We start from the raw sequence: 25717 nt of genomic DNA, 5'->3' as shown, positions 1-25717 counted from the left end.
TTAGTTAAAGGCTAGCATAATGTGAAGTTGTATTGCTAAAGAAAAGGAAGTTTTAAAAACTTAAAGTAACTACTTCAAGAGAGGTATTTTACAGAAAGGATTTGGTCTTTAAGTTGCTAAGATTAAGCCACCAAGTAAAGAGATGATATCATGTTACTTTACACTAAATTACTAATTCATCAGTGGCCAATTGCAATCATGTTTGCTTCCTTACCTCCTGTGTGCCTGCCTCCGGGTCTGTCATTCCAATCACAGAGAAATCCCCATATCTGTCTCCATTGGCATCAATGGACACCTGCCCTGCAATGCCTAAAGAATGGCATGTGAGGAATCAGAAGATTAATTAGTTAAAATACTGAGCCTTTCCAAGCAAAACATGAAAACAGTGGACAGGTTTTTACAGACTGATATGACAGGAAATCTCATCAGTCTCCCTGCATTTTTGTTGGCATTCCAGAAGAAATTGTAATTTCATCTTGGTGTCTGCATTCCTGAATTCTTAACATTTCTCCCTTTTAAATATTAAACATGTGAGACTGGAGAAAACGTGAGAAAAGTCTAATCCAAAAATGAGCATGTAAGACTAAAACACAAATATACTTAACATGACTTGTTTATAGAGACCCTAATCCTGAAATATCTGATGATGCCTCGATAAAGAGAGTCCAGCCCATATGTGCAGAGGACATAGGGGCAAAGACATAGATCCCACAGGCTGAAGGGGCTGCTGCACCCATATAATCAGTGAAATGGTGAGTCCACCTAATGGGATACTGGAGATGGCATGGACAAGGAGTACCATGTGCACTACATATGCATTAAGCCCTGCATTCATCTACTAAAGGTTAACTACATAATACATTTAGTTTGGTTTATATTCTTAGAGCCCCATTCCACTTCCCTGTTTTACAATTTCTGGAAGATTTTGGGGGAACTGGGACTCACTGATTCACAGGATATGTCAAGTTTGAAGGAGCTTTGGAGATCTTGAGCCAAACCTCCAGCTCAGAGCAGTCACCCAGGAGAATGCTCAAGGTTTTATCTACTCTCCAAAATCTCCAAGGATGGAAACTGCACAGCCTCATTGAGGCAACTTGTTTGATCTGTCATGGGAAATGAAGACATCCTTGTATTCAATCTAAACCTCTTTTAAAATGTATGTCCTTGTGTACAAAAAGCTTGGCTTCAAATTCTCAATGTCTAAGTCAAACAGGTTCTTAAAATCCATCAAATAATACCAACTAACTATGGTGAAGACATCTTAAGATTGCTGATACACTTTTTCACCTCAGAAATTCTCAAATGTGATCCTCCACTGCCTGACATCAAACACAGCCATTTACACCCGTGCAAGGCAAACAGGCGTCATTGCACATCCATGTTACACCAACTACATGCCTAGACCAGGCACAAAGCCATGGAGAGTCAGGCTCTCAGTGACAGTCAATCAGAAAAGAGAGGTCAGATATTCAGAGTATAAATTTCCCCCAACATGCCTAGTGATAGTGAGTGTGCAACAGACTTAACACAGTTCCATTTATCCTGTATCTGTTCAGATTTAGTGATGTCAGGAATATTTCACCTTGCTGTAGTTTTCAAAATATGTAGTGGTAATCAAAGATTATTGTCAAGCACCTATTTCATTACAACAACACCATAACCAAGCTGTTGTCAATTCAATTACTGCAGGGAAATCGAATGGGTGTAACAAGCACTTGGCTATAAGACACTGAAAGAAGAGGCCACTCTGAAGAACTGTGATGTCCCTGTTTACACATCAATTTGGATTCTGGATCTGACAGGAGGTACTAATTGGAAAAGATAGGTTTGTGACCTAAGAAAACCATAACTCCATTTTTGAGAAGAGGTACTAAAACTGAAACTTGGAGTTCCTATGGAATTTTTTTTCAGTCAGAAAAGATTAATTTTTCAAATTTTTATCTGAATCAGAAATATGAATTTTAGAAGTTGCGATTCCCTTAAAAAACAGAGGTATGAAATTTTGAAACAACCTTAATGAAGAATTGCATTTGCATGAAGGTGGAATGATTTTATCTCAACTTTCTGGTTTTTTTTATGTGAGATACCTACATACAAAAAAATTTGCTACTTTTTCAGAGGAAATGCCAATGAGTAGCAAATACTCTCCACCAGATGTGCCCTGAAGTAATACCATGCTGTCTTTAACAACCCAATCACTAAGAAATCCTTTGATCACCTCAGCCTTATCCTTTCCTATGCCCATAGTATCTGTGCAGCTGTGGCAGGCAGATGGAATTCTGCACGAAGCCGCATCTACATTCTGTTGGGAGTCCTGATAAGTCAGAGCAGACTGTAAAATGAGGTGCCAAGACAATCAGATATCTACATGTCAGAAGTTAAATGAATGTCATCAGTGAAACTGGAGTTCTCATTATCAAGGCCTGCAAAAGTCAAAGGGAATTACAAAGCTTCAGTCCTGCAGCAGAACCTGATGGGTGTGCATGAACCATACTCTGTGACACTGCATCCACTGCAAAGAGGGGCTCACAGGCAGAATAAACTGACATGATCTTTCTTAAGGGACTGCAAGACATTGAGTTAAAGGCCTCTTTCAACATCAATTTTATGTCCAGCGAAGTTCTGCCACGCAGAGGAAAAGGTATATGACTTACAAGAATTTTGATCAACTGCACCCTCACAGCCCAACTCAGCTACATTTTCAGAATAGGTGGAACAGGTCAGCCACCAGCAACAATCTGGTTTTCACAAATGGTGAAAGAGAACATTATTTCCTCCTGCCAGGTTTTACAAGCAAGGTGTGAGAATCAACCATGTAGCCCACATGGAGCACATGGTACTATAAAGGATGCATGGGCACACCAGTTGGTGGCTTCCGGGAGCACAGGAACAGGAACAAACACAGGCTGTGCTGGGGCACCTGCTCATGCACAGCACAAACAAACAGAGAAGGAAATCCTTAAGACACCAGATTACCTCCCTTTTAAAACAGTGTTTTGGGGAGCCACAGATATGAAGAGATATAGTGGGATGCCAAGCACAACCTACAGATGGTACAGGGCTGCTTATGGGATGACTGCAACCAGGATAATTTAAAGCAATCCCTTGCTTTAAAGTGCTTAAGTGCTCCCTTAACTGCTCTTTTGCCTTGTGTTCACACCACAATTTGAGAACAGAAGAATGGTTTGCAGCTGCTGCCCTTCTTGCCTTCCTACACTATGTCCAATGTGTTCTTAGAGCTGAGAACCTGGCCACTGGGGTTTTTCTTACATATTCAGATGAATCATTCACTTTTTATCTAAGGGAAATGTTTCCTTCTCTGAGGCATTTCCACAGGAAATCTTGCCAATCCTACATCAAATGACTGGACTATCATATGAGACGGATGGAAATATTTTAAGAGATTAAACCAATAATCTTCAATTTCTTTATTACAACTCCTACGTGACAAAAGCGTCTGCATTGCTTTGCATCAGCAAGGTGACACACAAGTGCCAGTTACACTGCAGAATTGCAGCCTTGAGGATTAAGCACAGAAAGGCCCAGTGCTGCTCAGCTGCTGTCTCTGAGACAACACACACAGCTCCTGAAAGGAGGCTGGGGGAAATCTTTCTAGGGCCCAAAGGAATCCCATTGAGAAACACAAAATAACCCCAATCCTGGCACCTGCTTGCTTCTATCCATTCCCAGGCTTTCAAGATAAAAAAGTGAAATGGAAAAAATGAGGCAATCTGAGAGCTAATAACTGAACATGAGCAAAGCGAGCAGCTGTAATCTTTTCAAAAACAAAAAAAGGAGCCTGAGAAAATTATTGGTATTCCTTTACAACATCAGTGAGGGTGACTAAATTGTTAAGAGTTTTTTGAACTGAGTCAAGACCTTGATGCAAAAAAAAAAGACATTCTGGTGAGATTATGTGAGCCAGCCTTAAAGATGCACATGGTTTCATTATGTTTGCTTTCCTCTCTCAGGAGTGTAATAGGCACGGGTCCTTACTTTGCACAGAGCAAAGGCCTGAAGTTTTTTGACTCTGAAAGCTGGAATTCCATATTAACTCTTACCTTCGTATGTTCTGTTCCGTGTTTGTTGAACAATTTTTTCCCCATCTTTCTTACTTAAACCAATCTTCAGGACTTCCTGTAAAGCTAGAGCATAAAGAAGAATAGCATCATGGAATCCTTCCACAAACATGTTCACCTAAAAGAAAGAAGAAAAAAACCAATGGCAATTGACACATAACAAAATTTTTCTTTCCTAGGTAATTGATTGACTAGAGAGAATCTACAAACTAACCAAAGTGACTAATTTGGAGAGTTACTTTCTCAGCTGCTGGAATAGAAAGGAATATATCTCAAAAAAAATCCCAAAAAACTCAGGGGAACAATGGGAACTTCTGACTCATTTTTAAAAACAGTTAACCACTATCTGCTATTCTGGACATTCATAATGTTGTGTCAGCTCTGCAGATAGGGGCGAAATTTGCAGATCCCAGTTCCCATGCCCAGAAGCACAAATTCTGCACTTGACCATGTGAGATTCTGTCAGGTGCTGAGCACCCTCATGCCACAGCAGTGAGTACAACCCCAGCCCTCTGCACAGGGGACTTAGCACCTCTCAGGACTGGGAAGTATGTTCTCTCATGATTTTTTTTTGGAGAGCAAAATTGGTGGATTTGCTTGTTTAATGATTACCACTTCCACTTCTGGCCCTTGCTCAGCCAAGCATCTCTGCACTAGCAAATGAGCAATGGAGAAAACAACTTACCATCTCCAGTAATGTGTTCTCTAGAATTGCCAGGAGAACCTTTTCCTGTCCTTTATAGTTTTCTCAGTAAGTTACATGCAACAAATGAAATAACCCTTATAACCCTAACCCTGCTTTATAACCCTAACACAAAAGAAGATTGCTGCCAATGAACCTTTGTAGGCAACCCACAGTTTTTGGTCTGTGAGTTACACAAACAGTTAACACCTGACTGCTGCAGAAACACTACAAGTTTGCTCTCAGGAGCCTGGCGTGCTTCAGTGGTAAAGCAATAATTATTTCAGGAGTGGAGTTCAGATGGAGACCCATCAGCAGAAGCTAATGCAGAGCAGCACAGGTATTCCTCTTCTGTAGGCTGCAATTCACATTTCAGCAGTGCAATGTACTCACTCAATGCAGAGTAATTCAGAATGAATTATCTTTTCAGCTGCAAGAAAGATGTTCCCAAACACTCAGAGTAACACTACAATAAAAAAACTCCTGACATCCCAGCAAAAGTGTAACCACATTATGGGTCTCTTACTACCACTTCCAGGGAACAACTCACCTCTACAAATACTCCCCTGGACAGAAGTAACATTTAGCTTATCTTCCACTTCAGTGTATCTAAACAATTTAAAATACCAATAAATGAAGTGCTAACTCTAACTCTCACAGGTTTAGCTGGACATTTAAAAAGTTATAAGACAAAACATGTGTCCAGTTAACTAAATAACTGTTCCACAGATAAGAAGTATTACATAGTTGATTGGCTTAGCTGAACTAATCAAAGGCTGATAGTGTAATTACATCCAAGACATTCCTTCACTCTTAAAGCAGCTGCCAACAGTAAGTAGAATTTTGGAATTATTTACTGATAATACAAAAGTTAACATTGCTCTGACATTTAAAAGTGGACTTTCAGTAACTCCAGCCTATGCTGCAGTTGAATGCATCACATTCATCACAAGGAAGAGCCCATGGTGCTACAGGAGGGGCAGAACACCTCAGCTCACTCTGACAGTCACTGACTAAAGGGCAGCTGCAGTTATTCTGAACTAAAGAGAAAACCTGAAAGAAGAGGTGAAAGTCAGGCTTTTGGAAGAATAAAAGAGCTAATGGACAGAGTGCATACTAGGACAGGCTTTGCCAGCAGGGGCTTTAACTTTTCAGAATTGAAAAAAAACCAACCAAACCAAGAAACCACAAAGGTCGACAGCTGCTTTGTGTGCCAAGGTTAGAGTCCAAGTGGCCCATGGAAGATCAAACTTCAGCTTTTTTAATGTGACATTCTTTCTCTCAGGAGAGAAATTAGACTCTCCAGTAGCTATACTTCCCTGCTGGCTGATTTACAGTTTATGGATGGCATTTTCAAGGAAAGCTATTTGTCACTTCTTTTGTCCATGGCAGAGACCTGTCAGTGTAACACAGCAACCTTCAAAATCCATTTTGTCAGCTAATTTGCTCAACCTGAAATCTACTCATGCCACCAGCCTGAAAACCCTTCTGTAGACACTGAAGATTTGCCAGGTAAGTCAAAACTCACTTGGCAGTTTGGGAGGTTACTGCCAGAGCATCTTGCCAAAGCTCCACTTGGCCAAAACCCCTTGCATTACATGTGAAAAATTACATTAAAGATCGTCAGAAAGTCATTTATGCCACTGCTCAGCTGCTCACACACAAACCCCAGCATTTTATCTCATGTTGTCAAGGAAGCTGAAACTATGGATAATTTATGCCATTTAAAAACTTCTGAAAGAGTTGTAACTACTGTTTGCAGATGGGATTGCACTTGCACTCCCCAGCCAAACCACATGCTGGCCACACCTGAGACTTTTCACATTAATCCAGGAACATGTTTAAGCAGAAGTTCTTGAAAGGTGACACAGGATCCCATGAAAGAAATAAAGTTTTCCTGCATATCATATTGTTCAATCATTTGTAAGTTGCCACAATTCCATACAGACCACAGGTTGCATTATGCATAGGACAGAGGAATATTAAAATGTGAAGTAACGGCTGCAAAAACTGTTGAAGGGTTTGCTCTTTGCTGCAGGAAATGCATTAAAAAGGGCTAGACTATAAAGTTTATATTCCAGGAATGCTTCAAATAGGAATGAGAGTAACCGTGAAGATGTCTTCACAGTCTGCTTGAAGGTGTCCATGGTAATAATAATGTGTTAGATCAACCTTAGACACCCACAGGATAAAAACTGAACAGAGTATAAAATCTATTAAAGGCCCACTAATCTTATAGGTAATTAAAAGTTATTTTACTTGAGCTCTAATACAAAGCAGTGCCTTTTATGTAATGTTTTCCATTTTCATTTAAGCTGCCTTTTAATTACAGGTGTGAGCAGAGCTCCAAATGCTGTGATCACACTTTGCATGTCAGAGCTACTGAAATGTTGCTGTCCAGGGCCACCCCCTCAACGTGGCAGCAAAGAAGCTGCCAGGTTTGCTGACCATCTTTGGAGGCTGCAGTACAAATATGTGAAAACCTCTTTCTCAGCTATCTTCTGTATTACTTTCACATCCTATTCTAGTACCATGCACCTAAAAAGCAAGCATGCCAAATGCATAGGTGAATAAGACATACACCTCTTTTATCTTCCTGCCTTTCTACTCTAATTAATCATCTCCTATCAGAAAAAAGAAAACAACCAAAACCCAACAACCCCTCTCAGTGGAAATCACATGCATAAATTTTGCCCAGTTCAAAGTTATAGTTCCCCAAGCAGCTATATTGTGACCACACTGTTCATATATACCAAGGTGTTAACAGCATACACAGCAATGCAAAATACTACTGATGTGGAAGACAGCCAAGATACAGCTACGCAGGGCCCATAATTTTCCATATCCTGCCTACTGAGTGTAAAATAAGATTATTCTCCTTCATCTGGAACTGCCCAGCTCTGAATCACTGCAATTACAGCAATTCGTACCACTTCCATGCTTAGTGGGGAGCATCATCATCATCACTTTTTTTCTATTGAAAAGGCAAACAACATCTCCCACACTTGGTCGCTGCATCTACTTTCCACGACATCCATAGTTCAGCCCCAAACAGTGAGGACCCTCGGGAACTGCAGAGGGCTGCACCCAGACATTTTGCAAAAATCGTAACAATTTATGTATCTGATATAATGCTCCTACTTCTCACACTGTTACAATCAAATGTAATGTATCTCAATGTATCTTGATCAAAGTATTTTTCTAAGCAGTGGTAATTTAACTGTCAGTTCTCCCCTTTTAATCCTCCTTCACCAAGCCAATTATAATTATGGTCCCTTCTTTATGAGCTTTTCTAAGAAGCCCTGACATAACAAACTTCTCTCACATGCATTCTTGACACATATCTTCACTGTCTTCTGCTGACTCACTATCCAGCACTATTCACTTAACTCTACAGCAGGGATTTCTTTCTTTAATACTATTTGTTGATGCTGCATATTCCCATTCAGACACTGCCACAGCCCATGCTGTTTTAAATACTTATTTACGGTCCTGAGATGGTCAGAGGCCCTCAGTAGTTCTTTGATGAGTGGCTACGATGTCGCTCTGAGCAGCACAAATCTAGAACAAGGTGCTCATGATTCCCATACAGAAATTATTAATGTTTAATTTTTTTAAGATAAAATATCATTATTACTAATTGATTTTGTGTTAAACTTCTAGTTTACGTAATCCCAGTGAGAAACTCTGGGTGGAACTGACATGTAGATTGAGAACGTGAAGCTGTGGGAAGAATATTCTTACACTTGATCATTACCTGAGAAAAGGCGAAATGCCACAAACCATGCGTAGCTCCAGCTCAGGTGTAGCTCCATCTTTGCAGTAATATATTAGTCCTATTGCCATAACACTACCACGTATCATTCTGCGTGCTACCACCCTAACAGGATTACCAAAGTTTTCACTAACCCACCATCCATCTCCTCAGATCCTCACAGGATTTCTTCATTTGATTATGCAACAGAAACTCATGGAGCTCCTGAATATCATCTATGGATAACAGCTGGATAATGCTAACATGTACTGGGACTGGGATTTCAAGGACTCCCAAGCACACAAAATGCAAAGCCACAGGATACACCCATAGCCAGCTGTCATAAACAGCATGTCTTGGGGTGCCTATAGACAGGGATGCATCACTGTGGAAACAAAGCAGGAACTGGAAAAGAGAATAAAGCTAAAAGACAGTTAATCAAATCTGTATGTTTAGATGCCTAAGACTAAAAATACAGACTGTTTGCTTGGGCAACCATACTGCTCCCCTACTGGACCATAGTGCTTCAAACAAACTGTAAGAAAAAGGAAAACATAATAGAAACACATGCTTTCTTCTGAGAAGGCAATTTCCACAATATTTAATTAAAAACTAAAAAAGAATATATGGCATTACACCAAATTCTGGGTAACAGAGCCATAGCCAAGGAGAGCCTCACACTCTATTCACTGATATCTAGTCTGTATAAATATATAAATGGGCACCTGCTTGAGAAAACGAGGACTTGGTTTTCTAAAGATATATCCAAGCTCACTTTATCATTTGGGGCTTGAACTCACATCTCTCCCTAGGAAAAGAGGAAAAGCGTAACAGTAAAACCTTGTGCATATCTAAGAGAGATTTATTCAAGTACTGTTGCAAAAATTTCATGTTTCACAGGGAGACAGTGTTAATGTGGAAGCCCATAAGAAATTTTTCTTATAGGGTTTTCTTATATGTGACTTCATTAGTGGAATTCTGCAGACTGAGGCTTACACTTCACTCTAAAATTTATAGCTTAAAAATTCAGCACCACATTCGAACAAGACCTCACTTTCCTTTAAGGAGGCTTCTTCCAACAAGGCTGCCTGCTTGTGTTCATCTCCTTGACAGCATTCGCTGGAACAGCAGTGATGGTGAGAGCAGAGGAGATGAGGTGTGTGCTCCACCCAAGCACTTTGCACACCAAGCAATGTGTCCCTGGTATGAGAAATTTGCAATTGAAGCCCACATTTAGAGAGTTTTGTGCACAAGCATTGCTTGCAGCTCGGCAGCCACCCACCTCCAGCATGAAAGAGCCTGCATGCACCATTTGAGAGATAAGATATGTAGTGAGATCCCTGCTTTTTTCTGCACTTCCTGTTTGATTTGGACACAAAAATGCTGTGCTGCAATTAAATTCATTTCTTTGAGGGTGGGACCATGCCTCTGCCTGCCTGCACTGTTCAGCTGATACACGAGGTGATGTGCTCTCCAGGCATGCCAAACCACTGCTACCTTTGTTCCACTCAGAAAAGAGGATGCTTATTCCAGCAGGACTGAAGTACCACTAGCGACAAACTCCAATCCATTTTAAAGCCAATTGTGGACCAGACGCCAGTCCTTTGTTCCAAGAAAAGGTTTGCTGAAATAAAATAAATTAACGAGAAGAAAACAAAAGTAAATTAAAAAATTAAAGCAGTACCCGTGATTTACTTAAAAAGGCAGCCAAATTCAGGGAGTTAAGGGTATTTGTCAGTGAAGGTTATTTCCTTGCTATGGAAAGAAAACTAACCACAAAGCCAGCTTCTTTGCTATTGTACCTCATCTCATTCTTCAAGCCTTCTTCCTTGTTTTTCTTAATATCCCATTCTTGAACAACAAGTAGATTTACTCACAATCATCTGGCTGTGCAGCCACAAGTTGCTCCATTGTGTCAATGGTGAACTGAAGCAAAAATCTACTCAGTCCCAGACTACAGGGCAGCTGCACTGTGAAATATCAGCTAAAATATGTCAGGCTACAGTGGCAACTGAGATACAAAGGTGTGGAGAAAACCTTCCACCCCACTGTCTGCAAAAGCTGCCCATTCTTTGTTTATTGCTTGCAACACTCTCCTTGGTTATCTTAAAAAATGGCTGTAAACCCCCAGTGCCTGCTGCTAACAGGCTGGGCAGAAATTTCCAGCTACAGTCAAAATGAGCTCCTTCCATTAAACATAAAAAGAGGAACTGTCACCGAGCAGAGTTAGAACCTTACCCACAGTCAGTTCATATCAAGGGGCTCTAACTGCTGCACTACACCCACAGCCTTACATCACTGGGCTCTCAGACTCTCCCCAGATTTCCACTGGCATGGCCAAAGCAGGGGCAGGCTGAACTGAGAACTGCCCTGCTCCAGGAAAAGGAAGCTCTTCTAGACCAGATTTTCCCCCTGAAAACCTGTGTGGTATTTATTTCTGGCTCTCTCCATTGTGTTCCCCGATTTCTTTTGCAAACTGCTACTGGCCACTTCACCCCTCTGTGGTTTTGGTTCCTGCATTACCTTGTAATGTTGCCCTTAAAGGGGTGCAACTAAGGAGCACTAAGGAGATGTATCTAAGGAGCAGAACTGTTTTGTACCAGAACTCAACTACCTACAGAACAATAATTTTGGAGAAATTTCTCCTTTATGTATGATTTACACATATACTATTCACCTTAATTTCGCTCTAAAGAGCTCCAGGTGACCTATAAAGGTAAAGGATAGAATCAGAGAATACAGTATTGTGCTCCTACAGTTAAGGTAAAATATCCCATGTTTATATTACATCTCTAACATCAGATAAACAGCTATTGCAAAGGATCTCTGGCACATAGCACTGTACTGTGACTGCCTGAATACTGATCTTAACCATAGAAGGTACAGCTCTCATTTATAAAATTAACCTTCCTACTTTTTTAGGATTCCCTGCCTTCCAACAAATTATGTGGCTATTCACATGATGAGTTCCAAAACTATGTCCAGAAATTATACATCTCATCATAGTGGTGAAACACAAGAGATACTAAAGAAATTATTCTTTTCATCTGAAAACACACAGACATACAGAAACTAAAATATGCTTGTTTTAAATAGATTTTTCTAAGAATTCCCATTGGTAGTCTGATAATCTGTTACACAGTTGTAATGAATGCTAACATTTTACCCTGGCATTTAAATGGGAACATTTTAATTGCAGATAAACACTTAGAAGCAAAAAAAAAACCAAAAAACACCACCCCTATCCTTTCATTAGATATTAAGTTTTTGATGTCAGCAGGCAAGAATGTTTTACAAGAGGAACATCTCAGTTTTCAGGATGACAGTTGCTCATCTGAAAAAATCAGTTGCACTTGTTAAAATAAGTTAAATTGGTTTAAATTAATGCTGAGATAGGACAAACAGGAAGGACATTTTTTTGTTAAATGTTTATCCTTGTACAATGTACAATTGTTTTGGGTTCTGGATTACCAACATTATCACCAAACCACAAAAAATCACAGACATATTTTCTTTTTTGTATTAAAAATTCTCAAGGTCATATCAGTTCTCATGCAAAACTCAGAAAAATCACTGTATCACTTTGGAGACAGCTCGTGTTCAAACTGAATTTACCCATGCTACAGTAGCTGGTGGGCTGGTAAAATCTTAGATGGGGTAAAAAACACATCTGATGAAAAGGACCATTTGATTTCTGCTTTGCAGAAGATTAGCAAAGATTACCCAGCAGAGCACTTGCTTTACAATCTTAGGGCTGGATAAACACAAATGATTTAGACACAGCCAGAAGTGGCGTGTAGCTCAAAAGTATGCTTGGAGCTGGGATTAGTAATCTAAGATCTTTATTCAGTACCAGGCAAAAATTAGGCACACAAAACCAGGATTCATAAGAACAGCATCCCACCTCACCCTTGTCAGCAGAGGAGGTAGAGAATGCAGGATGAAGTGACCCTCTTATTCTCACACAGGCAGGTAACAACTCCCCACTGCATGAACTTGCAGTAAAGCCCTTACAAAACCCTACAGGGCACCAGTTCTTTTAATCCCTCCCCATTTCATCTAAAAGCCCTGGGCCTCCTATTATTGATTTAGCATGAGAGAACTTCAGGGTCCAATCTGCTTTTAGAGAATCTGAATTCCACCTTTCCCCTGCCCTGTCTGCAGGGCATCCTGAGATGGAGGTACTCCTGGAACTGAAATTCAGGTGCTGGGGGAAAGGTATGACCTGCTAAGACCTGGGGGACCTCTGGGCTGGGAGTAAATAATTTGCTAAGAGAGCCCACCTAAGGCTGTAGTTGCCATGACAAATGATCGTTTTATTAAATACCAGGGTAAATGGGCATATGAACTTGTAAATTTTAATGACATGGAACTAATGCAAACCCTCAGGCTGCTATTAGTCATGCTTCCATTCCAAATAATTTCAAAATTAACTATTTGGTTTTGTTATTTTCTTTCAGATAGTGGCTATCTAATGAAAGGTGTTCAGCTGGCTGATTAACCAGCCTTTTGCTGGCATCCCTGTGAGGATCCCATTAGCACAGGAGAGGCACAGCAGCTATCTCAGCAGATATTTGTGTGTATCTGTCAGCAGGCAGTAAAGTTCCAGCTGCACACCTGAAACACATCCTCCCACTCTTCAGCAGCAGCATGGTAGTTAATACCTCAAAATCTGAGGATTTGCAGCCACTCCAAGAAACTAAAGACTCACTCCCGTAGCTCCTTGCATCTGAGATCCTCCTTGTGCTCTAAGGTATTTTGTAGTCTGACGGGTATCTTGCAGGCTGACAGGTCAAATGGATGCATTGTACACATGCATTTACATTCATCAAATGCAAATGTCCTGCTCAGTGAATGTCACCTTGTTCTGAGTCACGGAGCAAAGGATGTCCTCACCTACCCTCCTCCCATTGTCCCATGCTCCTTTCTCATGCCCCTCTTATTCATTTGCTCTGGGACAGAGACACTCCTTGTCTTTTCAATACGCTTTGATATATTTGTTCTTTTTAGAATGGGCTAGACCTTCTCCTTTTTGTCCCAGACTACTCTTCCTAATGAAAAAAACTATCTGCTAAAGAGGGAAGGAAAGTTTTGAGTACCCTCCTGCAGGTCCCTATGCCTCCTTGCATGCACAAGAACACCACTGCCTCTATTCACACAGTCCATTCTCACAGGATGACTACATTACCCCCTCTGCATTAGCAAAATTGCTAAATATCCCCTGAAAGAAGAATAAAAAAATCAGAGCTGGCACATTGTACACTGACCTTTTCTTACAGCCCAACGGAATGGAGCACACCCAAGCCCTGCTGCTTGTCTTGGCTCTGCCAGCATTCATACACCAGGATGACCGGACTCATCCACTGGACTGGGCTGCCCTTCTGCTAAAAGATTTTTTCCCCTCTGGAGAATGAGCCTTTCCCAGACTAGGTTCATCTTAGCCTCCGAGCACTCAGCCACAAGAAATGAATGTGCTGACACAAGAGGAGATCTCAGACTTGAGGTGTTAATGATTGGCACTTATACTGTTTTTTCAGAAGACTTGTCACTTGCGAATATCACAAAGTTAGACCCTGCCCTGCTGTTGTTCAGAATCACCTACACCATACCAATACCCCAAATGAGTGCAAGAAAGCTTTCCTGGACCACTTCAGTGTGGAGACAACAACTCTTCCACCCTGGTGCTCTCAAACACGGAATTCACATTTCTGGCCTTGAAAAACTGTTCTTCCTTTACATCCCTAAAGAAAACAAAGCATGGCTCCTTCTCCACTCCTCCTGCCACCCTCATAATCAAACCTTCTGATTAAACTGCTTGGCTTAGACAGAATTCAAACACTGGATGGACTCTTAACCCAGTCTGTGTGACCACAGTGTGAAGGTACCAGCACAGATAAGGTGAACCCTCCACAGCACCCAAGGTGCTGAGGCTGGAGCATCACATCAGCCATCTAGCAAGTACAAAACAGTTTCCAACTGCCTGCCCAGGACCCTGCTGCTGGCTGCAACACCATCCTGACATAGAACAGACACACCTAAACCTCCTCTTCAGGCCTTATTGAGCTGAATATTCTTTCAGTAAATAAGGAAACTTCCAATTCAGTGATATTTTCATGAGATACTCAGAGAATAAGACTCACAGAAAAAGAAGGTGACTGCTAAAAAGTCTGTTAAGCAAAGGTATTTCATTTTTCAAGTGACATTTTATACAAAATGAGATAGTCTACCTTTTCCTTCATTCAAACATCTCAGAGCCCAGCCTGAAGACCATTCTATACCAATGTCAAAAATCCTATGAATTTATATTGAAACAATACCTCAATGGGACAAATTAGCTTTTGGTTTACTTGCAATGCAAACAGCATGGAGAAGCACTAAAACCAGAAAAAGGCTATGAATTTTGCAGGAGGACATATTGTGGAAATTAGTGGAAAAAAAGGTATATTTCTAGCAAGTACTTCAAAAAGTGCCTTACCCATAGATTTCTGAATGCCTGTTTAGAAAAGTGGAATGTGAATATCTGTGAAATCCAAGTTTAAAACATAGGACTATGGAAAATATACAACATAACCATGAAGATCAACTCCAAACTTTTACATTCCCAAAAAGTTCAGATGTTACTATTTCCAGATATACACACAATTTTACACTATCCCCTCCATGGTTTAAGACAGCTTCAAAAATATGCTTAGATAGGCTAGAAAAACGAAACAAATCCACTGGAAGAGAGAAGAATAATTTCTTTCTTTTATGACATCTGTTACTGGCAAATAACTTTCTATTACACTGTAGTTTTGCCTAAGACCTTGCCATCGATGACACCAGTCTTTCATACACTGAGAAAGCATTAACTTCGTGGGGAAAAAAAAAGTGTCTGCTCTATTCAGCAGTACACAGGTCAATACTCCTCTTAGAGAAAATAAAGACACTCTCATTAATTCCAAGGGGTGAAGGGTTGGTTGTGAAAATCCTAAATATGTTTTACTAATAGAATTCATCTTGTTAATAAGCTGGCACATGAAACCATTTTTTCCGGTTGCTGAAAGCAGCTTGTGGTTTGCTTTTATTCTTTCGAACACAATTAGCAAAGCACTCCAGCAGCTGAATAGAACCATTCATTTGAACAAATTATTCCCTGGCAGGGCTTGGGGGTTCTTTTTTTTTTTTTTTCCCCCTTAAATCTCCTTGAAACTCTCTCCCATCCTTAGCCAGTCAGAAGACACAAAGGACTGTCTGACATTAATCTCACCTGCCTGTGCCTGAAAAAAGACAAGTGAGAAGGATATTGCTGAATAAGTTACATTTTCAGCATCATAGCTACAAGACTGAATTGCTCACTCTCCCAGCCTTAGCTGATGTGCAATCCTAATTAAAAGGCTGATGTAAGGAATACACACAGGGAAGAGTCTGGCACGGATGTTATGGATGAGATGATAAAGTTTACGAGCACAGCTACCTCCCATGAAGCTTTTGTAGTTAACTGTTGGAGCTAAAAAGGTTGCTCTTTAGTGCACTGTTTCTCCTTTCAGAGGGCTGAAAATGTTAAATAAAACACAGTTCCCCTTTCTAATAGGGAGTAGCAAGTTGCTGATCTAATTAATCTACACAGCTCATTCTTTTACTGAGATAACTTTACTGGCAAATCAGGCTCCAGTTCCCTTCTCCAGATGCTCATTTTCAGGGTGAAAAAGGTTGTGGGTAGGAAAAAAACCCATGCATCCACCTTGTGAACAATGCTGTCATGTACTTAACACAGCAGAAATATTTGTTTAATTAGTTACCTTTTCAGCTTTTAAATGAGAAGAAAAAACAAGCCATGGGTGGTCTGTAACCTCAGAAGAGCAAATATTCCTGGCTGTAAAATCATCTGAGCTCAGAATACTGGGTTGGACATAAAAAAAGCATTTATTGAATCCTAGGCCTGAGACAGGAACAGAAGGTGCATTAAGAACTTCCAAATTTCACCCTACCACCAATTCATTAAGTGTTCAGCATTATTTAATAAAAATGGCTTATGCATATACTTCAACTGAAACACTGTTTATTCATAAACATTTTTAACTACACTATGTGTTGGGAATTATTCATACACCCCTTTAGAGACAGTTTTAAATTCTTCCTTCAAGTAATTGCATGCAATTCCCACTGCTGTCTGCCTCAACTAGGCTATAGGTCTACAAGCAGAGCTTGCCCTGTGTTTTGCAATTAAACCAAGTATGTTAGTTGGTTTACAGAGAACAGGATTCCCTGCTGTTAATATCTTGCTAATGCATTAACATTACAGAAGTAAGAAAACTGCCACCATTTGTATAAAAGCATTAAAACAATTCTCCTGCATGCCAAAACCCCAAATTTTATTAGATTTTTGAAAACATTCCTCCTCTTTTTCTTATTTTATTAATGAAGTTGATCTTCAGGTAGGCACAGAATAAAATGGTCAGACTTTCTACAAAACTACAGGATGTTTCTTGAAAAATACCATGAGACACTTGAATGCTGAAATGATGGTTGAACAGATTTATTGCTTCAGCCCACAGTTCTTTGGGTTACATTAACATGACAGTAAGTGCTTTCACACTCAGACTGGTGAACAAACAAACAAATATTTTGACATTGCAGTCAGGGAACATCACCATTGCCCCATGCTGTGCAACCCAAAGATTTCCAAGATGCTTTCTCAGAACCGCTCTGCCACTCTTATTTTCAATGCTGTCTAATTAAAAGGTGCTTAAGGAAGCTTCTTACTTCACAAGAGAGATTCCTGAAGAAATTGTCTTTTCCACACTTTCTTGCTCCCTCATAGGGAGGAAGGTTCTTTTACCTTCCCCATTTCCAAAGCATAACACCCACGCAGAAAAAGCAGAAACTTCTGAGCTGGGAAAGACATACCCAAAACACGTTTTTCTCTTTTCTGTGTGATCTCACAGCTGGAGATAAATACAGCCAACACTCTTTGACCTTACTCCTCCAAGGGTCGTATGTGTTCTGCATCTGGCAGTGGGACAGCTGCTGCTTCAGGACTTTGCCCTTTCTGTCACTCTTATCTTTCCTTCTGTCATCTGCTTATTTTCCATTTTTATTATATTCTTTTTTGGTAGATAATAATGCCTTTAGGATTCGTGCTGGCAAGAAGCCAGGACAAAATGGCAGCACTAATGACTTTTGTTTGAGTTAGGATCACTGTGAGATAATTTAGACCATGGCCCTGGGGCCCCATTTTCCCATGACATTGGAAAAATCCACACAGAAAAGCAGACACACTGAATGCTTCAAATCCAAACCTCCCTATGTGTCTCCTCTAGGGACAGCTTGCAGAATAGAATGAGGACTATATTTCAACACCCGTGGATATGACTTGAGATGGGCTGTACTATTGATTATCTCTCTACATAGTTTTTGTTTTCAGGAGCAGAGCAAAATCCATCTCTGTCGCGTTCCCACCCACTCAGCTCACGGACTTTTCCTTCCCCATCTTCCCTTGGAGGACAAAGCTTTGTCTAATATGTACCCAGGACACTTTTTTTCCATGTTGCCAAAGAAAGCACACAATGTGTGCCCACTACCCAGAAATTTTTCAGAGGGGAAGGAATTGGCCTTCAGTCTGCCTTTTTATTTTTCCCCATTAGTTTTCAGAATGTTTTTTTTTTCCCTTAATCCTGAAGGCTGCCCCAAAATGTTTCTCCACTGAACAGGGCAGCAGGGCAATCAGTTAAGGGAATATGATGCATCTCTTTTCCACTGTCCAAAGTGGGGAAATATGTAATTCATTATAAACCACACAAAGCAAACCAGAAAGTTAAAGTTCACACATTGTTAATGAAGGAACACAGCTATGGTTTTTTGTTTTTTTTTTTTTTTTTTTTTTGCTATATGCAACCAGAAACTAACTCTCTTAGAGATATTTTATTTTACCATTGTTAGAAGGCTGTGAAAAAGCAGGTAGGGAAGGCTCTGCTGAGGTCTATTTTAGTTAAGCATCCATCTAGTACCAGGATACTCTGCATTTGAAACCAAATCTCCTTCCCCCATAGCCATGACCTGTATTTCCTCTACAGAGAGCTCCAGATCCTGATGATCTCCACCACTGGAGGCTGCGTGTGAGCTCAGGGCTCATGTTTCAGATGGCAGGAATCTGTGGTAGGTGTACACAGATCACAAGATGTTCTCTGTGTCCCAGCAAGAAAGATTGTAAAGCAAGACAAAAGCCAAGTAGGAAAGGAAGAACAGGAAGACGAGTAGGAGAAGCAGCAGCAGAAGGAGGCCTATGCAACTGGGCCTAGCAAAGGCTCAAGGTGTTGTGTGAAGGAATATTTGGAACAAGGTGAAGGACCTTGGATCACAGGTAGAAATGGGACACAGGGAGAGGCAGCCCTCAGAAGCAGGCAGAAGAAGGTCAAGGATGAGATAGATAGTAGGGAGCCAGCCCCCATTGCTGGTCCAGGACAGCCAGGAGCACCGACAGCATACACAGCAGCCATGAGGTGAGGAATGACAACAGAGGACCTCTGGCAGTGGGTGTGCAGCTGTGAGGGAGTCTCCCCAGCAAACATATTAGCCTGCAAAATCTCCCCCATGCTGGCACAGGGGAATTTGCTCTCCCCTAGATCCAATTATGGTTGACAAGAACAGGGCTACACAGCCCCAGTCAGCACTGCCCAGGGTTTGCAGTGGGTCTCCACCCTAAAGAAGAGAAATGCATCCTCTTGCTTGCCTCCAAACTGCCCACAGACAGGAGCCTGAGCTCTCAGCTTTTCTTATCTGGGGAGATGTCACACTGCCCAGACTAAAAGAAAGCCACAATACTGCAGATGAGTGGATCTTAAGTATTTAAAATCACATTTCTCACCAACCACAACCAAAGGCACATAGCAAGTTTTCAAAGGACATAGCTTGCTAAGTGAAATCTGCAAAAGGACACATGCAGAGAAAAGGGAGCACCAGTACAAATTAAAGTCCCATGACCTTCTTCAGAACTCATTTAGCAGATTCTTCAGAGAGCAGCACCTTGAAACTGTGAGGTGGGTTTTCTCCACTAACCCAAGACAAAACATGCCAAAAAAAGGCAAAGGCTAGATTTTGAAAGTATCACAGGAATAATATAAACCACTGTTGTGATTCAAATGTAACACTTTAGGTAAAATATTTAAATTAAATTCATTCAACTTCTAAGAAGCACAGATTTTCTTAAGGTAGCGAAAGATACACAATAAACTGCCAGGAAAGGTTATTCATTCTTTAGCATAGCATTCAAGCACAAGCTGATGAATTAAAGATGGACACAATGCTTAAAGCAAAGGGATGAGGTGGAAGCCTAAGTGAAAGCTGGAAAATGAAGGGTTTGGGTTGCTTTCTTGAGTTTCGGGCTCTCATTTCCTGCAGCTAAGGACTGACCAAACTTTCTTCAAGCCTATTTTCTTTATATTTGGAAAGTTGACACTGGACCATGGAGAAGGCTGTCTGGGAAGTACTTGTATCAGCATGCAGAAATCCCTGCAGGTACGTACTATACATTTTTGCTTCCACTGATTTTTCTATGAAAATGCCTAATGAACTAGCTTAGCAACAGCTCAGCACTAGCCCAAAAGCAATTTTCAAAGGCATTTTCCCCCTACATTTTGAGAGGTTAAAAAAAGGCATGGTTTCCCATGTCCACTTCTGGAAGACAATGGAGTTCCCCAAGGCTTAAAGAAACTTGCAAGGACTATTGATATTCCTGACAGTTCAAAATAAAAACAGCAACTACTTAAATATTCTTTTTTGAGAAATAATACCACTTTTGTCACTCACATCAGGGATTACTTCATAGTATGCAATACAGATAGTGTAACTTTCTGAGATTGGATTCTAAAAATTAATAATTATTGGGAGAAAACAAAAAAGGAGGTTGTATTTCTTTGCCTGTTAAGAAGATTTATCACTGGTACATTGAGAGACACCTGCCTTTGCCCAAACCTTCTGCTGATGAACTAGGAGATGAATCATCCATGATGAATTGGTCATAGATGGTGGTGCACAGATATAGTGCACCAAGCCTATCCTTGTAATTTGCATTATCCACAAAAAAAAAAAATTATATGTGCAGCAGCATACTTTTGCAACTGAGCCCAGGTGATTATGTCCTGATAAGGTCTCACTGCCACTTCTGCTTTAATTAGGAGCATGCTTTTGAAGATGCTATGATCTGAAGACTGCCATCAAGTACTTACATAGTCATCTTCATGAAGACCTTGCTTCTGAACAGAACTTTTCACCTCCATGGAAAACTTCTCAAACTCAGGCTTCACAGTCCTCAGCAGAGTGACAGTTTGGAGGTATGAGTATGCTTTCTTGGCTTCAAGGTCATGTTTGTCTCCTCTTCGCCAAGAGCCATTTCCTAAAGAGGGAAACAAGCATATTTCCAAACTAGGTATCATTATGGGATTCCTTTTTCCACCCAGAAGTCCCCTTTTCTGATCAATGGAGAGATGGCCTTCTTCAAGGTGTGCAGGAAACCAGGCAGCGAGGAATAACTAAGAAGTAAACGTGCAAACCAAAGGACAATTTTACTTCCACACTGTGTTTGCTTATTTTAAAAGGGTGGAATAAATCCTAAGTGTGAGATGGTATCTTGGAGCCAAATATATGTGCCATATCTCAAATGCAGAGATATTTAAGTTAGAAGAAGTGAGGGAGGATTCATGCGCAAAGTTTTTGTTACACGTCACTCCTCTTGGACAGTCAGAAAGGCACCAGTAAAGTCAAGAGCATGATCATCACCCTGAATGGGAGGCAGATGGTGCAGCTTTCCCACTGTGGTTAAGGAAAAACCATGTGTGCCATGGCTGCCAGACCAGCATTGCTTTTAATGGGAAAGGAATATGTAAAAATAAAATGGAATCCTGCGCCTACACTGTATTTACATGTGTTTTGTGTCACAGCAAGGGAACAGTTTAACTAAGACCACCAGTAAAGAAACCACATTTTTAAAAAGCAGGATAGCTGATTGGTTGTTTATTAGGAAAGAAGTTCTTCTTACAAACATACCCTGGCCTTAGCAGGCCCTGAGATCCTGAACGAAAGCTTCAGGAGGTCAGTGAAAAGGTTCATGTTGTCCTGGAGCAGGTTTTGTGCTATCTGATGTAAATGATAACTAAAAAAGGCTAGAGGGAACAGTGGTAGCCCTAAGCAGTGAGCCTTTAAATGTTTACAATTAATTAAATGCTAGACAGACTTTATTTTTTGAACGACAACAACAAACCACATTATGGTTAAATGAGCCAAGACAAAATTAATGCTAAATTCCCAAGGTAACCTGGAGGCACACAGAAACCTGAAATCAGAGAGGATGTCGTTATTTTGCTTGGATTGAGAACCACAATGTCATTTGACAAAGAGAAGCAAGTTACAGAGATGTTAAGGGAGATGGAGTACAGGTAAAAAATCCATGGGGCATTTTTTCCCTGCACAGTGTTCCCCAGCTGCAACACACAGCTGCAAGAACAAATTCTTGGACCTGAAGCAGGTAAACAGAGCTTGCTTTTTGTCCTCCCAGTACTGCTGCTGGGACTTAACTGGCTAGATTTGCTCTGCTTCCTCAGAGAGCACAAGGGAAGGAGTAAAGGTCCTGCACTTCTCTGGGGGATAAGCCCTTTCTCCTGCAGTTTTTGGGTCCAGGGCAGCTCCTGTCAGTCCCCACACAAGGCAGGAGACACCTTTTCCACATCTCTTGTCCACCCTAGGAAATCCGTATTTACCACAGCCCAGACCACCTAGGACTATAATCTTTACACACAGCAGGAACTTTGCTATTTTTTAAAAGTGATTTTTTTTTAGGAGGGAGCTCTAGATATATGTGCCTTGGTTGAGGGATTTATTTCCCAATACAAGGTCAAAATCACTTACACAGAAACTTATTCAGCACACCCAATGGAGACACTGGATAGCAGCTAACATCCCACTGTCTGGTTTGGCCATTCTTCCCTGCAGTGCCTGCAGCTGACCTCTTCTCTGCTTTCAAAGAGAAGGAAATGTACATCTGGCAGCTGTAAGCAAGCACATCTTGCTACCTTCCTCAAAAGAGAGTATAAGCCTTGCAGAAGCCTCAAAGCTGAACAGCTTCTGCCCCAGCTGGGCACCTGTATTTTGGAGGAGCTGGATTCAAGGAGTACAGCAGAGAATACAGCATGGAGGGCTTTGCTATAGCTTTGCATTTGCAAATGAAAATAGCTAAAAAGATTGAGATTATATACATTAAAAAAGAATTTTAAAAAAATATGGTAGTGCTAGTAGTAACTTTCTGTCCTGGACACCATACATTCCTTCTTTAAATCCCAACACAGGGGCTGGGAAAGGTTAACTTGCGTAACAGCGTTCCTAGGATAATTTACATATTTAAATTCCTTCATGGATCATTTTGTGGGAGGTCATCTTGTTACAATACTTGTGTACAATTATTGCAGTCTTGGCATTTAATAAGTCTGGTCTTCTGAAAAATCAGAAATATTCAGAACAGAGGGCAACAAAAAACTGCAATAAAGTCATCTGAACACAAAGACAGTGCCAACTGCCCTATCACACCCACTCTTAGATTTTATGAAATACAAAACTTAGTATCTGCAGGCACAAGGAACAAGGATTTTTGGGGGAATTTCTCTACACTTGTGTTTGCTTTTCACAAGCAATGATCATCTGCACAAAAGTCAATTTCTGATGCACAGTCATTTCACACTACATGGGAAACACATCCACAAGCAGAAAAACTGGTTTAAAACAAATGTCAGGAAATGCCACATTCTAACTACACTGCATCAAAAGCCAGATATTTTTCATTAATCCTTCAGAAAAACTGCAAGAAGACTGAACTACCTGTGACACAAAGGAGAGTGGTAATGAGGCTCCCACATTGGCTTTGACCTTGATCTACAACTTCATGTTTTAGATATTTGAGTGATTTCCTTCTTATGTGCCAAAATTTGGCATTCTTTAGCTAATCTTGATATATGTAGCAGTATCTGTACTTCTGTACATATCTAGATCTCTGAATTTATAGAGTTACATACCTTCATTATACAGTGTGACACACAGCGCCGTTTACTGTGAAATAATTTCAGCGGCAGTAGATGTGTAACAGAAAGCTTATGCAAAAGTACTTCCAGTTAACAGATTAATTTTTAAAAAATTAACCTTTTTAAAATTCAGTTGTTTCTGTTGGTCAGCCTTTGCAGCTTTAACAAAGTAAACTGCCACACTTTGCCTTTTTTCTCAACTTCTACTTGTTTTTTAACTTGAAATTAATTTGTTATTGTAGTGGATTAGTTAAAGCAGTCTGCACGGAGAAAATTATTTTCTCTACATCTGCAAAAGAATCTGCTCCTTTTAAGAGCCACATTATACTTCAACAAAACCTGCCCTGGTTTCAGCCATCTGATGTATGATCTCAGCAAACACATAGCTCCAATATTACTTTGAATTTAGGTGAGGCAGCTGCACCAGCTGACAACAGGTATAGTCCCCGCCATGCACTGATGTAACATGCAGTTACAATTATATTTTGGCATACTGGTATATTAGGTATATTAGGTATATTTCAAAAAGAAAATACATTTCATTTACATTTTGAAGTTATGCTTTAATTTGACAAAAATTACTCATTTTACTTATGGGTGTAAACAGCCACTTTTATTCATTCTGCTCTAGAAAATTTGGACTGCCTGTGTCCCATCCAGTGCTTTCCCTTTAACATAGCATGGCTGAATATTTTTGCAGACAGAGTCTGTGATCAAAAGATAAATAAATTAGATGTGTAGATGTCCCAGCACAGCGGTGATTTCTGAAGAACCAATCCTTGCAGCTGCCCACAATGGTTGCTAATTACCCCTTCCAGCCATCTGCTCAGCCCACAGGTCACCAGGCTGCCAGGAATGCCTCCACCCTGAGAGCTGGCAGTCACAAGGCTGGGGATGGAGCAAATCACCTACACCTGAGCACACACACTGCAGAATGGGGCACCCACACCATAACCAATGTCTCTGTCTGGAGCTACTTCCCCAAAAAGTAATCGCTGTAGCATATTTGGCATCTTGTTACCCAGTAGCAACTATAGCCACAAGGTCTGTTTTATTTCCTACAACACCATAGCCCAAGTGGAAGATAACTGCAACAACAGGGAGAGACAGTGGTGTTTTCTGGGACTCAGTGCTGCGTGTTTTGAGGCTAACAAATCTAAAAATACTACCAAGCTTACAAAAGACTTTGCAACACACTTGGGCAAGAAAAACATTACCATATGATGAGCTGTTGAAGAGTTCAATGTTGAAGAAAGCATAGTCCCCGTTGGTCATTCCTTGCCGATGAGCAGCCAACATGATGTTCCTGATAGTGTCACCACTGGCACACATGATTACAACTGGAAGAAAATGAGAAATATAGATAAGAAGATAGCTCAAGAACTTCAGAGAACAGGCTGTGAAGCAAGAATACTGCCAGAGCCAATGATCCCAGCTGTCCTCACTGTTTTGCAACAAACATGAGAACACAGATTGCAAACAAAGCTGATTTCCCAAAGAGCTGACAAGACAGGTAATGAACACAGAAAGGCTTCCTCTTTTCTTGTCTCCTCTGAAGATAATTAAATAGAGCCTCTGTGTAATCTGGGTTTTCACCCCTGCAGAAAGGGGTAAAAGTTCTGGCTCCAAATTTCTTTAGCTACATGTATTTGTAGACTAGACCACAATCACAAGCTTCTGCTGTTATTTCTAAGCAGACATAAGACAAAGATGGAGATACCATGACCTTACCATTTCAATTTCCATTCTATTAAACAGTTTGATGTAGACTGTACTTGCCTACACCTCAGCTACCTAACATTTAGGTGCCTGTCCTAGATTTTGCTGCCTCTCTGCACTTACAGGAGAGTAACCCTTATGCAGCAGGGACAGTGGTATGAATCTTTCCAGAACATGACTTCCTCTCCAGAGACCATGCAATAAGCCTAGGCAACAACCTGTGATGGGATGCCTAATGTTAATAAATGGGAAAACCAAGGACCACTTCATAAGCATGAAGATTAAAGGTGGGTACAAACATCACAGAGCCCCATTCATCATGGGCCAATAGCTAAGCAGAGGCTCTGCTGCTATGATGAGACCTACAAGTGTGCCCTGTGTGGGCACCATGGCCCCCACTGTGATGATTGTGGTTGCTAGGTCTCTTCCCAAATATGAT

General features: G+C 40.7%; 1 protein-coding gene across 1 annotated transcript in view; it reads right to left on the bottom strand.

Moving 5' to 3' along the window:
- Positions 1–25717, bottom strand: part of NPR3 (natriuretic peptide receptor 3) — a 37782-nt gene that overhangs the window by 7599 nt on the left and 4466 nt on the right. Inside the window, exons 2-5 of the mRNA XM_054003092.1 lie at positions 24777–24899; positions 20722–20888; positions 4062–4197; positions 215–309 (exon numbers count right to left, since the gene is read on the bottom strand). Coding sequence (XP_053859067.1) covers positions 215–309; positions 4062–4197; positions 20722–20888; positions 24777–24899 — 521 coding nt within the window. The remainder of the gene's footprint in view (positions 1–214; positions 310–4061; positions 4198–20721; positions 20889–24776; positions 24900–25717) is intronic.

Source organism: Vidua macroura, chromosome Z (genome assembly GCF_024509145.1).
Source record: "Vidua macroura isolate BioBank_ID:100142 chromosome Z, ASM2450914v1, whole genome shotgun sequence".
NCBI classification, from domain to species: Eukaryota; Metazoa; Chordata; class Aves; order Passeriformes; family Viduidae; genus Vidua; species Vidua macroura.
This window is presented reverse-complemented; position numbering and strand designations above follow the sequence as displayed.